Source organism: Heterodontus francisci, chromosome 15 (genome assembly GCF_036365525.1).
Source record: "Heterodontus francisci isolate sHetFra1 chromosome 15, sHetFra1.hap1, whole genome shotgun sequence".
In the NCBI taxonomy this organism is placed as follows: domain Eukaryota; kingdom Metazoa; phylum Chordata; class Chondrichthyes; order Heterodontiformes; family Heterodontidae; genus Heterodontus; species Heterodontus francisci.
Window position 1 is genome coordinate 29028297 of NC_090385.1, and position 15297 is coordinate 29043593.

The 15297-nt window shown below is 43.6% G+C and overlaps 1 protein-coding gene across 1 annotated transcript in view; it reads left to right on the top strand.

The window, feature by feature from the left end:
* The window catches only part of zgc:92907 (uncharacterized protein LOC436733 homolog), a 28296-nt gene extending 13813 nt beyond the window's left edge, over positions 1 to 14483 (top strand). The window contains exons 2-4 of the mRNA XM_068047317.1: positions 3587 to 3749; positions 4665 to 4803; positions 13376 to 14483. Coding sequence (XP_067903418.1) covers positions 3587 to 3749; positions 4665 to 4803; positions 13376 to 13487 — 414 coding nt within the window. The 3' untranslated portion in view covers positions 13488 to 14483. The remainder of the gene's footprint in view (positions 1 to 3586; positions 3750 to 4664; positions 4804 to 13375) is intronic.
* The last annotated feature ends 814 nt before the right edge of the window (positions 14484 to 15297 follow it).

Consider the following 15297-nt stretch of genomic DNA (forward strand, 5'->3'; position numbering starts at 1 on the left):
GGAAGGAATTGTTTAACTTTGTTTGCTCGACTTCGGTTACCTTCTTAATCAACTGTAGTTCTAAGCATGCATTTCTGCTCAGTGAGGAAAATTCTTGATTATATAAGACATATAAGGTCTCTACCAGTTGTCTCCCTCTATGCTGAAGACTTGTTTGAAGTTTTCTTTTTACGCTCAGTTGTGTCCTGCCTGGACCATGCAGCTGTATATCTGTCAGTTGCAGATAATGTCTCCTAACCCATGGCTCTTGGTCAGACAATACCGTGATGCTAGCTGCTGTGTCAAGCTTAAAATTTGTTAGGTATTCATTCATGTAGATATCGGCAGTCTAGAAATCTTGGTCTGGATTACTGATTTCTCCCAAGAAATTTCCTGATTCTTTCTCCTGTACTTGATTCACTGCTGTTTGAGTGAAGGTCTTCTGCTTTGTACCCTTAAAAAATTTTTGCTCTGGCACATCTTCACATAGTGTCCAGTTTTTCCACAATTAAAACACTCAGCTTTACTAGCTGGGCACTGCTCTCGTCTGTGGGCCTTCCTGGCTCCAAATTGTTGGCATGATTTTCCTATGTCATGCGCCTTCTCAACTGTATGTTTTTTCTGTTCCACAAAGTGTTTCCTTGGCTTTGGCTTAACATAGTATATTGGACTCCTTCTCATCCACGGCTTGTCTTCTGCTTCTAGGATGTCCCTATTCTGTTTGCAAACTTCAACCTGTGTAACAATTTGAATGTCCTTTTCCAGTGTAAGGTCTTCCCGGAATCACAGACAGCACAGAGGGACGCCATTCAGTCCATTGTGTCTGCACCGGCTCTCCAAGTGAGCAATTCACTTTTAATTTAGAGATACAACACTGAAACAGGCCCTTTGGCCTACCGAGTCTGTGTGGACCATCAACCATCCATTTATACTATTACTACATTAATTCCATATTCCTACCACATCCCCACCTTCCCTCAATTCCCCTACCACCTACCTACACTAGGGGCAATTTACAATGGCCAATTTACCTATCAACCTGCAAGTCTTTGGCTGTGGGAGGAAACCGGAGCACCCGGTGAAAACCCACGCGATCACAGGGAGAACTTGTAAACTCTGCACAGGCACTTAGTGCCATTCCCCAGCTTCTCCCCATAACCCTGTACATTCTTCCTTTTGAGGTAACCATCTAATTCCCTTTTGAATGCCTTGATTGAATCTACCTCCACCACACTCTCTGGCAGTGCATTCCAGATCCTAACCACTTGCTGCGTGAAAAAGTTTTTCCTCATGTCGTCATTACTTCTTTTGCCAATTACCTTAGAGCCCTCTCGCTCTTGATCCTTTCATGAGTGCAAAAAGTTTCTCCCCATCTACTCTGTCCAGTCCTCTCATGATTTTTAATATCTCTATCAAATCAGCTCTCAGCCTTCTCTTCTCCAAGGAAAACAGTCCCAATATCTCCAATCAATCTTTGTAAATGATTCCCTATTCTTGGAACCATTCTCATGAATCTTTCCTGCACTCTCTCCAGTGCCTTCACATCTTTCCTTAAATGCGGCACCCAGAACTGGATGCAATACTCCAGCTGAGGCTGAACTAGTGTCTTATACAAATTCAACATAAGCTCCTTGCTTTTGTACTCTATGCCCCTATTAATAAAGCCTCAGATACTGTATGCTTTATTGACCACTGTTTCAACCTGTCCTGCCACCTTCAATGACTTATGCACATATACAACCAGGTCCCTCTGTTACGGCACCCCCTTTAGGGTTGTATGTTTTATATTGGCTGTCCATGTTCTTCCTACCAAAATGAATCAGTTCACATTCTTCCTTGGATTGCAACAGATCTGACAAGGATTCATCAGCTATGCCAACAACTATCCTGTCCCTGATTAGTTCTGCCTTGAATTTGCCGTATTTGGAACCTTCTGCCAATCTATACAGATCATTAATTTAGGAGTCTACAGATTCACCAATCTTCTGCACCCGCTTATTAAGTTTGGCTCTTTCCAAGATTTTATAGCTACAAAGATTAAAATATGTCAAAAGCTTGAAGAACATCTTCAAATTTATTGGAAGCCTCATTAATCCCTTGTCAGACAATAACATCTTCCATAATTGCACATACTGAATATAAAAGGGTGTTGACCTGTTCCACTTCTGACTTTGTATGGAGTTGGGAAGCATTCCTAAACCTTAGGAATTTCTTCCTCCAAATAGACCAATTTTGAACCTGATTGGGTCCTTCTAGATCTTGAAAACTTTCTGGCATTCTGAATTTTGAATCCATATTACTTTCTTCGCTTTAGTAAGGCTTTCTAGGATATTCCCCTTTGTTTTAAAATCTTGCAGACTTGAATGGAGGTTTTTGCAATCTTTTGGGGATTTCCCACACTTTTGACCTTTCCCGTGCTTTCTCTTCGCGGTCTAGCTGAGCAATGGCTGCCGACTCCACACGACTCCCGAGTTGTCTCTTCACCCGAGATCGACTTCTCTACCCAAGTGCGCCGTTAACTGTTACTGGCTCCCATACAAAACCTCTCACCCAATTCTGGACCATCGCCCGCCGCTGAAATGTGGACCCGATCGCTGGACTTGGATGTACCGATGCAGGCCCCCATGCTTCTGTAGTGCAGTCAGAGAGGCTGCAGGGCTTTCTTACTGACTGGCCGCATCGTCTGTGGCAACGGAACAGCTCCTGAGTTCATTGTAGCCCCCGACTAGATCTGCTGTTTTCCTGGCGCTTCTCCACGAGGTTAGGGAGATTTTTAAATTTTCTTGGTCATTTAACCTCTGTTTTACCATTGTTTCACCGCTGTTTTACCATTGCCACAATGTTGCATGTTGTTGTATTAGTAGCATTGTAGGGCATTCTAGAGAAAGTCTTAGGCTCAGGTAGAGGTTAACTCAGAAATATTTATTATTTACATTATTCTATATGCACACTCCACAAGCCACCTAAGCTAGAAACCTCTGTGCTGCCGCTGCTCCTTCTCCAGCCTATCTCATGTAACTGTTACATCATCCCTTACAGTGGGGGGAGTCTTTCTGTCGTCTGTATTAACCCTTTACATCCTTATACAACATTACTGAAATCCAAGTATACCACATCCACTTATCAAGGCCCTTTGTCACACAAAGAAAATCAATAAATTGGATTGGCAAGACCTCTCCTTCATTAACCCATATTGGCTATCTTTTATTATTTTATTTCTATCCAGATACTCCATGATCTTAATAAAGATTTCCATAACCTTACTAATACTGGATGTTAAACTCACTGGTCTGTATTTCCTGAGCTACTTTTGCTACCGATTTTTACGAAATAGAAGTAACACATGGTTCCCTGGGCATTCCTCCAGCATTCAGTGATTTCTGCAAGATCTGTGTCAGAGTTCCAGCACTTTCCTCCCTTAGTTCCTTAAGGATCATCAGATGCATCTTATCCAGCCCCTGAGATTTATTTGCCTTGCATTTGCACAGCTGTTCAGTACTGAATTGGCTTAGGCATTTTCCTATCATTGTGATATTGCTTTGTTGCTGATTTCTATATTTTCAGATGTGTTGGCCTTCTTCCCAGATCACTTATTGTTCATTCTTAGATTCTTCAAGAACTGGGCTGCAGGAAGCTGCTTCTTCAGATTGGTCGTGGCTCTGTTGAACCAAAGCCTTTAGTTGGAACAGATTTTACTCTTGACCTTTATAGGTTCAAGGACGCAATAGCAGATGACATACACAATGCTACACTTGTTATCAGTCACGCTGGTAAGTGTTGATACTGTGTTTTGAGAAATAAAAAAAAGACTTGCATATATGTTTCTGGAACAAAGCACTTTACAAACAATGAAGTACTTATCAAAGTGTAGTCATGGTTATAATGTAGGAAAGTGGCAGCCAATTAGCACACAGCAAACTCCCACAAACATCAATGTGACAATGACTGGTTAAACTGTTTTTGAGATGTTGATTGAGGGATAAATATTGGCCAGGGAACTAGGGAAAACTCTCCTGCTCTTCTTTGAAATGGTGTCATGGGATGTTTTATGTTCACCTGAGAGGGCCTTGGTTTAATATCTCATCCAAAAGACAGCACCTCTGACAGTGCAGCGCTCCCTCAGTACTGCACTGGACTATCAGCTTTGATTTTTGCTCTCAAGGCCTCGAGTGGGTACTGAGTGAGTCCTTGAGTGAGTGAAGCATGTTACACTCTAGTTGCTCTGTTGTTGGCTGTCTTCGACAGCACCTTCCAAACCCTCGACCTCTCCCGCCTAGGAGAAGGGCAGTGGGCACATGGGAACACCACCATCTGCAAGTTCCTCTCCATACCAGCGTGCCTTGAAAATATACTGCTGTCCTTCATTGTCGCTGGGTCAAAATCATGGAACTTTCGACCTAGTAGCACTGTGGGTGTACCTGCACCACATGGACTACAGCAGTTCAAGATGGCACCTCACCACCTTCTCAAGGGCAATTAGGGATGGACAACAAATGCTGGCATTGTCAGCGATGCTCACAGCTCACATCCCAGGAAAGATTTTTTTTTAAAAGCACTTCCAGGAGGCAGTTTCATCAGTATCATCCAACTGAATGTGGGAAGGCAGAGCCGGAAGTATTTTCTTTCAGATTCTTGGAGATGTATTTTTATTGTACTTAATTTTTCTCTCCATAACACACATCCAGGTGCTGGCAGTTGTCTGGAGACCCTTGAAGCAGGAAAGCCTCTCATTGTTGTCATCAATGAGAAGCTGATGAACAATCACCAGTTGGAACTGGCCAAACAGCTGCATCGTGATGGGCATCTTGTGTACTGCACTTGCAGGTAGAGTGAATCCTTTGTGAAACTGAAGGGTCAGAAGAGCAAACTGTTGTGGATCTAGTTTTAAAGTGTTTCCCTTTTAACACTTGTACCAGGCTCCTCAAATTCACAACAGACCTCTCGTGATTCAGGAGTGTACCATTAGATTGCGTAGCCAGGTCTGACCTGAAAATAAGATCTCGAGCCAATACGTGAATGCCACTGCTCTCTGCACTGCCTAAGAGAAAATGTCAGGTTGCAAATGGCTAGTAAGATGCAGCTTCAGTATGTCAAGCTCTCGCTCATCGAAAAGGTGGCCTGGAAGAGGGGTATCTGTGGAACATAATATTTGTCTACTTCGGTAACAGTTTTAAATATTTATAATTTGTTTGTGTATGTATACATTAGTTTGGTTTTCTGATTTTTTTTAAATGATAAAGTATTTTCTAAAATAGCTCCTTGAGGATCAGTGGGTTATCGACGGTGGTACTGAGCAATAAGAATCAGGGGATCCAAGGTTTTATTTCAGGTTTGTGCTGCTTTAGCTAATGGGAATAGGAACACTATGATTAATCTTTATGTACCTCTGGTAGTGACATGGAAAAGAACACTAGGGTTTCTACTCGCAATTGCTGTTCCATGACTCCTGTCGTGTTGTCTGTTGAGCCTGACGAAAGATCATCGACCTGAAACGTTAACTCTGTTTCCCTCTCCACAGCTGCTGCCAGACCGGCTGAGTATTTCCAGCATTTTCTGTTTTTATTTTCGATTTCCAGCATTCGTGGCATTTTGTTTTTTGAAGTCAGGATTAGGTTGATTGTGATGCCCTCAATAGTCAAATAGTCTAATCGCACTCATTGTCTAGGTTGATAGGTGAAGAATGGTCAGTCGGGCAAGGTAGCAGAACAGCATCAGGATGATGTAAAAAGCAAAAGGTTTATCTGGCAGAGTGTTGAGAGAGCTACTCCATTTTAGATGAAAACAAAACACTGGGCAGAATACTTTCAGTGTACTGACCTTCCTAGGTTTAGCATAGGTTTGATTTATGTTGATCAGTGGAGAAAGTTTCTACTGTGAAGGAGTAAATCCAATACTGTTTTTTTTTATTCATGGGATTTGGGCGTCACTGGCGAGGCCAGTATTTATTGCCCATCCCTAATTGCCCTTGAGGTGGTGGTGGTAAGCTGCCTTCTTGAACCGCTGCAGTCCTTATGGGGTAGGTACACCAACAGTGCTGTTAGGAAGGGAGTTCCAGGATTTTGACCCAGCGACATTGAAGGAATGGAGATATAGTTCCAAATCAGGATGGTGTGTGGCTTGAAGGAGAATTTGCAGGTGGTTGTGTTCCCATGCATCTGTTGCCCTTGTCCTTTTAGGTGGTAGAGATCGCGGGTTTGGAAGGTGCTGTCTAAGGAACCTTGGTGTGTTGCTGCAGTGCATCTTGTAGGTTGGAGCATGGCTACCAGACCCGACGACATGCGTCGGGTTTGGGTCGGGGGTCGGGTCTCTCTTCTGGGTCCGGCATTCGGGCTCGGGCCAGGTTGGACACAGTGCTGCCTTTTGGTCAGGGAGGGAAAAGCTTCCAGATTTGAACAGCTAGATCATCAAGGCGAGAAACGTGCGTCCGGACTCCACATTAGTCTGCAGTGACTGATTCCATCCAAGGTAGAGCACAACCTCTTTAATATAATCAACTTCATTCCGGTGGTCGGTCGGGTCGGGTCGGGCACGGGAAAAAAATCAAAGGACTTTGGCCGGGTTGGGTTCGGGTAGGATGTGGTTCTGTCGGGCTCAGGTCAGGTTTCAATTGCAGACCCTGTGCGTCGGTGGTGGAGGGAGTGAATGTTTGTGAATGGGGTGCCAATCAAGCGGGCTGCTTTGTCCTGGATGGTGTCGAGCTTCATGAGTGCTGTTGGAGCTGCACCCATCCAGGCAAGTGGAGAGTATTCCATCACACTCCTGACTTGTGCCTTATAGATGGTGGACAGGCTTTGGGGAGTCTGGAGGTGAGGATTCCTAGCCTCTGACCTGCTCTTGTAGCCATGGTATTTATATGGCTACTCCAGCTCAGTTTCTGGTCAATGGTAACCCCCAGGATGTTGATAGGGGATTCAGCGATCGTAATGCCATTGAACATCAAGGAGAGATGGTTACATTCTCTCTTGTTGGAGATTGTCTTTGCCTGGCACTTCTTTGGTACGAATGTTACTTGCCACTTATCAGCCAAAGCCTGGATATTGTCCAGATGTTGCTGCATTTCTGCACGGACTGCTTCAGCATGTCAGGAGTTCCGAATGGTGCTGAACATTGTACAATCATCAGCGAACATCCCCACTTCTGCCCTTATCATTGAAGGAAGGTCATTGATGAAGCAACTGAAGATGGATGGGCCTAGGACACTATCCTGAGGAACGCCTGCAGTGATGTCCTGGAGCTCAGATGATTGACCTCCAACAACCACAACTATCTTCCTTTTCGCTAGGTATGACTCCAACCTGGAGTGAGTTTTCCCCGATTTCCATTGACTGCTGTTTTGCTAGGGCTCCTTGATGCCATACATGGTCAAATGCTGCCTTGATGTCTAGGGCAGTCACTCGCACCTCACCTCTTGAATTCAGCTCTTTTGTCCAGGTTTGAACCAAGGCTGTAATGAGGTCAGGAGCTGAGTAGCCATGGTGGAACCCAAACTGAGCTTCACTGAGCAGGTTATTGTTAAGCAAGTGCCGCTTGATAGCACTGTTGACGTCACCTTCCGTCACTTTACTGATGATTGAGAGCAGACTGATGGGGCAGTAATTGGCCTGGTTGGACTTGTCCTGCTTTTTATGTACAGGACATACCTGGGCAATTTTCCACATTGCAGGGTAGATGCCAGTGTTGTAGCTGTACTGGAACAGCTTGGCTAAGGGCGCAGCAAGTTCTGGAGCACAGGTCCTCAGTACTATTGCCGGAATGTTGACAGATCCCAGAGCCTTTGCAGTATCCAGGCCTTCAGTTGTTTCTCTATCACACGCAGTAAATCGAATTGGCTTAAGACTGGCATCTGTGGTGCTGGGTACTTCAGGAGGAGGCGGAGATGGATCATCCACTTGGCACTTCTGGCTGAAGATTGTTGCAAATGCTTCAGCCTTATCATTTGCACTGATGTGCTGGGCTCCCCCATCATTGAGGATGGGGATATTTGTGGAGCCAGCTCCTGCAGTTAGTTGTTTAATTTTCCACCACCATTCACGACTGGATGTGGCAGGACTGCAGAGCTTAGATCTGGTCCATTGGTTATGGGATTGCTTAGCTCTATTGCATGCTGCTTACATTGTTTGGAATGCAAGTAGTCCTGGGTTGTAGCTTCACCAGGTTGACACCTCATTTTGAGGTATACCCTCCTGCATGCTTCATTGAACCAGGGTTGGTCCCCTGACTTAATGGTAGATGGGAGATATGCCAGGCCATGAGGTTACAGATTGTGGTTGAGGTTGCTACTGCTGATGGCCCACAGCACCACATGGATGCCCATTTTTGCATTGCTTGATCTGTTCGAAATTTATCCCATTTCGCACAGTGGTAGTGCCACACAACACAATGGAGGGTATCCTCAATGTGAAGGTGGGACTTTGTCTCCACAAGGACTGTGTAGTGGTCACTCCTACCAATACTGCCATGGACAGATACATCTGTAGCAGGCAGATTGGTGAGGACGAGGTCAAGTATATTTTTCCCTCTTGTTGGTTCCCTCACCACCTGCCGCAGACCCAGTCTAGCAGCTATGTCCTTTAGGACTCAGCAAGCTCGGTCAGTAGTGGTGCTACCGAGCCACTCGGTGATGGACATTGAAGTCTCCCACCCAGAGTACATTCTGCACCCTTTCTACCCTCAGTACTTCCTCCAAGTGCTGTTCAACATGGAGGAGTACCAATCCATCAGCCGAGGGGGGGCGGTAAGTAGTAATCAGTAGGAGGTTTCCTTGCCCATGTTTGACCTGATGCCATGAGACTTCACAGGGTCCAGAGTCGATGTTGAGGACTCCCAGGGAAACTCCCTCCTGACTGTATACCACTGTGCCGCCACTTCTGCTGGGTCTGTCCTGTCGGTGGGACAGGACATACCTGGGGATGGTGATGGCAGTGTCTGGGACATTGTAAGGTATGGTTCGGTGAGTATGACTATGTCAGGCTGTTTTTTGACTAGTCTGTGGGACAGCTCTCCCAATTTTGGCACAAGCCCCCAGGTGTTAGTAAGGAGGACTTTGCAGGGTCGACAGGGCTGGGTTTGCCGTTGTCGTTTCTGGTGCCTAGGCCGATGCCGAGTGGTCCATAGAAACATAGAAAATAGGAGCAGGAGTAGGCCATTCGGCCCTGCTCCGCCATTCAGAAAAGATCATGGCTGATCGTCTAATTCAGTACCCTGTTCCCGCTTTCTCCCCATATCCTTTGATCCCTTTGGCATTAAGAAATATATCTATCTCCTTCTTGAATGTATTTCATGACTTAGCCTCCACTGCCTTCTGCAGTAGAGAATTCCACAGGTTCACCACCCTCTGAGTGAAGAAAGTTCTCCTTATCTCGGTTCTAAGTGGCATATCCTGAGACTGTGACCCCTGGTTCTGGACTCCCCAGCCATTGGGAATATCCTCCCTGCATCTAGCCTGTCTAGTCCTGTTAGAATTTTATAGGTTTCTATGAGATCCCCTCTCATTCTTCTAAACTCTAGTGAATATAGGCCTAGTCAACCCAATCTCTCCTCATACGTCAATCCTGCCATCCCAGGAATCAGCCTAGTAAATCTTCTTTGCACTCCCTCCAAGCCATGAACATCCTTCCTCCGATAAGGAGACCAAAACTGCACACAATACTCCAGATGTGGTCTCACTAAGGCCCTGTATAACTGTAGTAAGACATCCTTGCTCCTGTACTCAAATCCTCTTGCAATGAAGGCCAACATACCATTTGCCTTCCTAATTGCTTGCTGCACTTGAATGCTTGCTTTCAGTAACTGGTGTACAAGGACACCCAGGTCTTGTTGCACCTCCCATTTCCCAATCTATCACCATTCAAATAATAATCTGCCTTTCTGTTTTTACAACCAAAGTGGATAAGCTCACATTTATCCATGTAATACTGCATCTGCCATGCATTTGCCCACTCACCCAACTTGTCCAAATCATATTGGAGCCTCTTTGCATCCTCCTCACAGCTCACATTCCCCCCCAACTTTGTGTTGTCTGCAAACTTGGAAATGTTACATTTACTTCCCTCACCCAAGTCATTAATATATATTGTGAATAGCTGGGGCCCAAGCACTGATCCCTGCAGTACCCCACTAGTCACTGCCTGCCACCTGGAAAAAGACCCATTTATTCCTATTCTCTGGTTCCAGTTCTCAATCCATGCCAATATATTACCCCCAATCCCATGTGCTTTAATTTTGCACACTAACCTCTTATGTGGGACAAAGAACAAGAACAAAGAACAGCACAGGAACAGGCCATTCGGCCCTCCAAGCCTGCGCCGATCTTGATGCCTGCCTAAACTAACACCTTCTGCACTTCGGGGACCATATCCCTCTATTCCCTTCCTATTCATGGATTTGTCAAGATGTCTCTTAAACGTCGCTATCGTATCTGCTTCCACCACCTCCCCTGGCAGCAAGTTCCAGGCACTCACCACCCTCTGTGTAAAGAACTTGCCTCGCACATCCCCTCTAAACTTTGCCCCTCGCACCTTAAACCTATGTCCCCTAGTAACTGACTCTTCCATCCTGGGAAAAAGCTTCTGACTATCCACTCTGTCCATGCCGCTCATAACTTTGTAAACCTCTATCATGTCGCCCCTCCACCTCCGTCGTTCCAGTGAAAACAATCCGAGTTTTTCCAACCTCTCGTCATAGCTAATGCCCTCCAGACCAGGCAACATCCTGGTAAACCTCCTCTGTACCCTCTCCAAAGCCTCCACGTCCTTCTGGTAGTGTGGCGACCAGAATTGCACGCAATATTCTAAGTGTGGCCTAACTAAGGTTCTGTACAGCTGCAACATGACATGCCAATTTTTATACTCTATGCCCCGACCGATGAAGGCAAGCATGACGTATGCCTTCTTGACTACCTTATCCACCTGTGTTGCCACTTTCAGTGACCTGTGCGCCCAGATCTCTCTGCCTGTCAATACTCCTAAGGGTTCTGCCATTTACTGTATACTTCCCACCTGCATTAGACCTTCCAAAATGCATTACCTCACATTTGTCCGGATTAAACTCCCTCTGCCATTTCTCCACCCAAGTCTCCAACCAATCTATATCCTGCTGTATCCTCTGACAATCCTCATCATTATCCGCAACTCCACCAACCTTTGTGTCGTCCGCAATCTTACTAATCAGACCAGCTACATTTTCCTCCAAATCATTTATATATACTACAAACAGCAAAGGTCCCAGCACTGATCCCTGCGGAACACCACTAGTCACATCCCTCCATTCAGAAAAACACCCATCCACTGTTACCCTCTGTCTTCTTATCAAAAGCCTTTTGAAAATCCAAATACGCCACATCCACTGGTTCTCCCTTACCTATTCTACTAGTTACATCCTCAAAAAACTCCAGTAGATTTGTTAAGCATGACTTTCCTTCCGTAAACCCATGCTGGCTTTGTCCAATCCCGTTTATGCTTTCTAGGTGTTCTGCTATCACATCCTTTATAATAAACTCTAGCATTTTCCCCACTACTGATGTAAGGCTAACTGGTCTGTAGTCCCTGTTTTTTCTCTCCCTCCTTTTTTAAATAGTGGGGTTAAATTTGCCACCTTCCAATCTGTAGGAACTGCTCCAGAGTCTATAGAATTTTGGAAGATGATCACCGATGCATCCACTATTTTTAGGGCCACTTTCTTTAGTACTCTGGGATGTAGATTATCAGGCCCTGGGGATTTGTCAGCCGTTAACCCCATTAATTTCCCTAGCACTATATTTTTTTTTACTAATACTGGTTTCCTTCAGTTCCTCCCCCTCATTAGACCCTTGGTTCCCTAACATTTCTGGGACGTTATTTGTATCCTCCTTTGTGAAAACAGAACCAAAGTACGTGTTTAATTGTTCTGCCATTTCTTTGTTCCCCATTATAGATTCCCCCGTTTCTGACTGTAAGGGACCTACATTTGTCTTCACTAATCTTTTTCTCTTCACATATTTATAGAAGCTTTTACAATCAGTTTTTATGTTCCCGACAAGTTTGTATTTCCCCTGCTTAATCAACCTCTTCGTCCTCCTTTGCTGAATTCTAAACAGCTCCAAATCCTCAGACTTGCTGCTTTTTCTGGCAATTTTATATGCCTCCTCTTTGGATCTAATACTATCCTTAATTTCCTTTGTCAGCCACGGTTGAGCCATCCTTCCAGTTTTATTTTTGCACCTGACAGGAATGAATAATTGTTGTAATTCATGCACATGTTCTTTAAATATTATCCATTGCCTATCCACCGTCAACCCTTTTAGTAAAGTTCCCCAATCTACCATAGCCAACCCGCACCTCATATCTTCGTAGTTTCCTTTATTTAGATTCAGCACCCTAGTTTCATTCCGGTTTCATTCCTTATTGACTTCGTAGCGGTTAGATACAACTGAGTGGCTTGCTATCCCATTTCAGAGGGCATTTAAGAGACAACCACATTGCAGTGTAATATTTTATAAAGCATTTTTCATCTTTTAAACATTAGGCTTTGCCCCTCGGTAACCCAGGAGTGTTTATGCCAATTGTACTGCCGCCAGGCCATGAGTCCAGCTAAGATCAGCTAACTCAGTACAGACTGGAAAGTTAGGTTGAGATAATCTGGTTTATTTAACATAGTGCTGCACCTAATGAAGTATTTATTTACTATGATATCAGGGGGCTAACAAAACACCTTTAAAATCTATACTGAGTTTTACACGTGTCAAACTACAAAAGTCAGAAAAACTGACAAGCTGCTTCATAAAAAAGCAGTCTCCACATCAGTCAGCTGAAGCAAAAGAGTTGTTTTATAAACCGTGCAAAAGGGTGAAAAAAATGGTTATCCATTCAAAAAGCAGATAATTCTGAACTCTGGGTTCTACTGCAAAACGTTGATGATCCTAGGCCTCATCAAACACCATGTTGTTCAAACTAGTTATGTTCCCTTCGGTCTGTCAGTTCTACTGACCTTGTCACTGAATAAAAAGCTGGAATAATGGTGTCTAGCCCTTTGAGAGGATAGGTCATTTAGCGTTGGGAATTAGTAATGGAAGTGAATTGTTGTGATGTGTTCCAAGCAAATCATGCTCACCTTGTATAACGTTCAGAAGCAAATTTTAAATCTGTGGATTTTGGTAATGCATTATGTCTGATCTACACAATGTACTTTTGCCTTTTTTTTCAAAAAAAATTACAATGTACACTAGATTTACCCAGACATAATGTCCCTTTGTGTAAATGTGTAATATAGATTAGTTACTTTGTAAGCAATGCATTACTTAAGCTCTGTCAGAAGGTGCCGTGATGTCTTGTCCCAATTCATCACAGTGACATTTCAGGAAGTAGAAACTGTTACTACAGATTTCTTGTCACATTATTAACTTTGTTTTTGCTTTTTTCAGCACACTTTCTGAAACATTACAAAAATTGGACTTCACATCCCTGAAACCCTTCCCTCCAGGGCACCCAGAAGAATTTGCTGCATTTTTGGATAAAGTTCTTGGATTTCAGTGACCTTTATAGTAGCTTTAAAGAACAATGGACTTTTTCTTTCTATCTTTTTGGAATACCAACCTTCAAGCAGTAACAAACTGGATACCCACACCCATCCTTTTGAAGCAACTGAATGAAACCAGGAAAAGGATCATTGCCCAACAGAAATCATAAAGTATTGATTTGCAGTTGGTGTGTGCAATAAATGTGTTTTTAACACAACTGTTTTCAAACTGATGTTTAACATTTTATTACTTGTATTTCTGCAAGTAGATTCTAATAACTAGAAATTGTTTATGCATTTGTGCTAATGTGAAAGCAACAAACAAGCAAGTATTGTTAAAGTATTGTTTCTATGTGAAGGTTTAACTACCCGAAGTTTCTTTTCCAACTCCTTTTCCCTTTTCTCCTTCTTGCTGGGCTAAATTTGCATATTTGCCAACAGTGCTCAGACATCTCACCCAAGAACCCATTCATTATGTGTGAACCCAGGCAGTGAGCACTTGCAGACTGTTCAACTGTGGGTCACAGTTGAGCTTGATCCCAACTGCCACAGTGACACACTGATATTCAGGAGCAGGAACACTACTAGTTAATTTATCCCTTCACTAGGCTGGGGATGCTATGTCAATAGTACTGTTAACTTCACATAGATCAAGAACAAACCTTTGACCTCCTAGCCTTTAAATCTTCATTCTAGACTAGGTGGTACAGATTACACAATTCTCAACAAGGGTTGGTACAGGGAGATTTGTAAGAAGAGGAGGAATTTTCTTTTTTGTATTTTTAAAGAAAGGCTCTTGAAATTGTTTCTTGTAAATTTCTGGTTAATGCACTGCATACAGTATTAACTGATAGTCTAATGGTTTCTGGATTATTCCTTTGCTCTCTGGAATGTAGGTGTAACATTTGCCACTCTACAGATGTGTACAAAGCATACCACATGATATATGGGAATTCTCTTCACAGATGTAAAAAGTCAATAAATCATGGTCAGAATGACTATTGATAAACTTTTGAATGAGTTCATAGGTAATGGCAAGGTTGCAATGTGCTCCATACTATGGATTGCATAGAAATTACAACATTGAAACAGTGCACTCCATAGCCTCACAACCCTTGTGTAAGTTTACTTCCTGTTCTCTTCCCTGAACCTCTTTAATCTTAGACCCATGCCTGCTCATTCTAGACCCTTCAATCACTGGAAACGGTCTATTTCTATGTGTCCCATCCTTTTAACGCCTGTGTCAAATCACCCATTAATCTCCTTTGTTCTAATACCAACAGCACCAATTTTTCAAGTCTTAGTTCATATTTATATTTCCCCATATAAGTTTGCATCCTAATGCTGCAAGCTCTCAGTTTCTTCAATATCCTTCCCAAATAGACCGAAACCGCTCACAGAACTGCCAACTGTGATGTCATGAAGGTTTTATAGTGATTCACCATTGCACCTTGATTTTTTTATATTCTGTTACAGGAGTTTGACATGGTAGAGTGCAGTAGTTACAAATCAAAGTATTTATCTGTTATTTAAAAACTTAACAGATTTCATGATAAATGCCTGTTTAGGAGACTTTGGGTCATGGGCCACTGCAGTAGCTGGTGTCTGCAAGCATTCGACACATAAAATGTGAATTCTACCAGTACTATAAATGTATTTGGTTGCTGACTCATCCATTCATACTGTACAGTTCCTCCTCAATCTCTGCCTCAACTCTTGTCTGTGAAGTGCACCTCCATTGAGTTCCTATCTAAGTGCCTGACCACCCAACTACTGCTCCTTAGCCCCATGCTTGATGACATCGTCAACTTATTTCTACAGGACTAA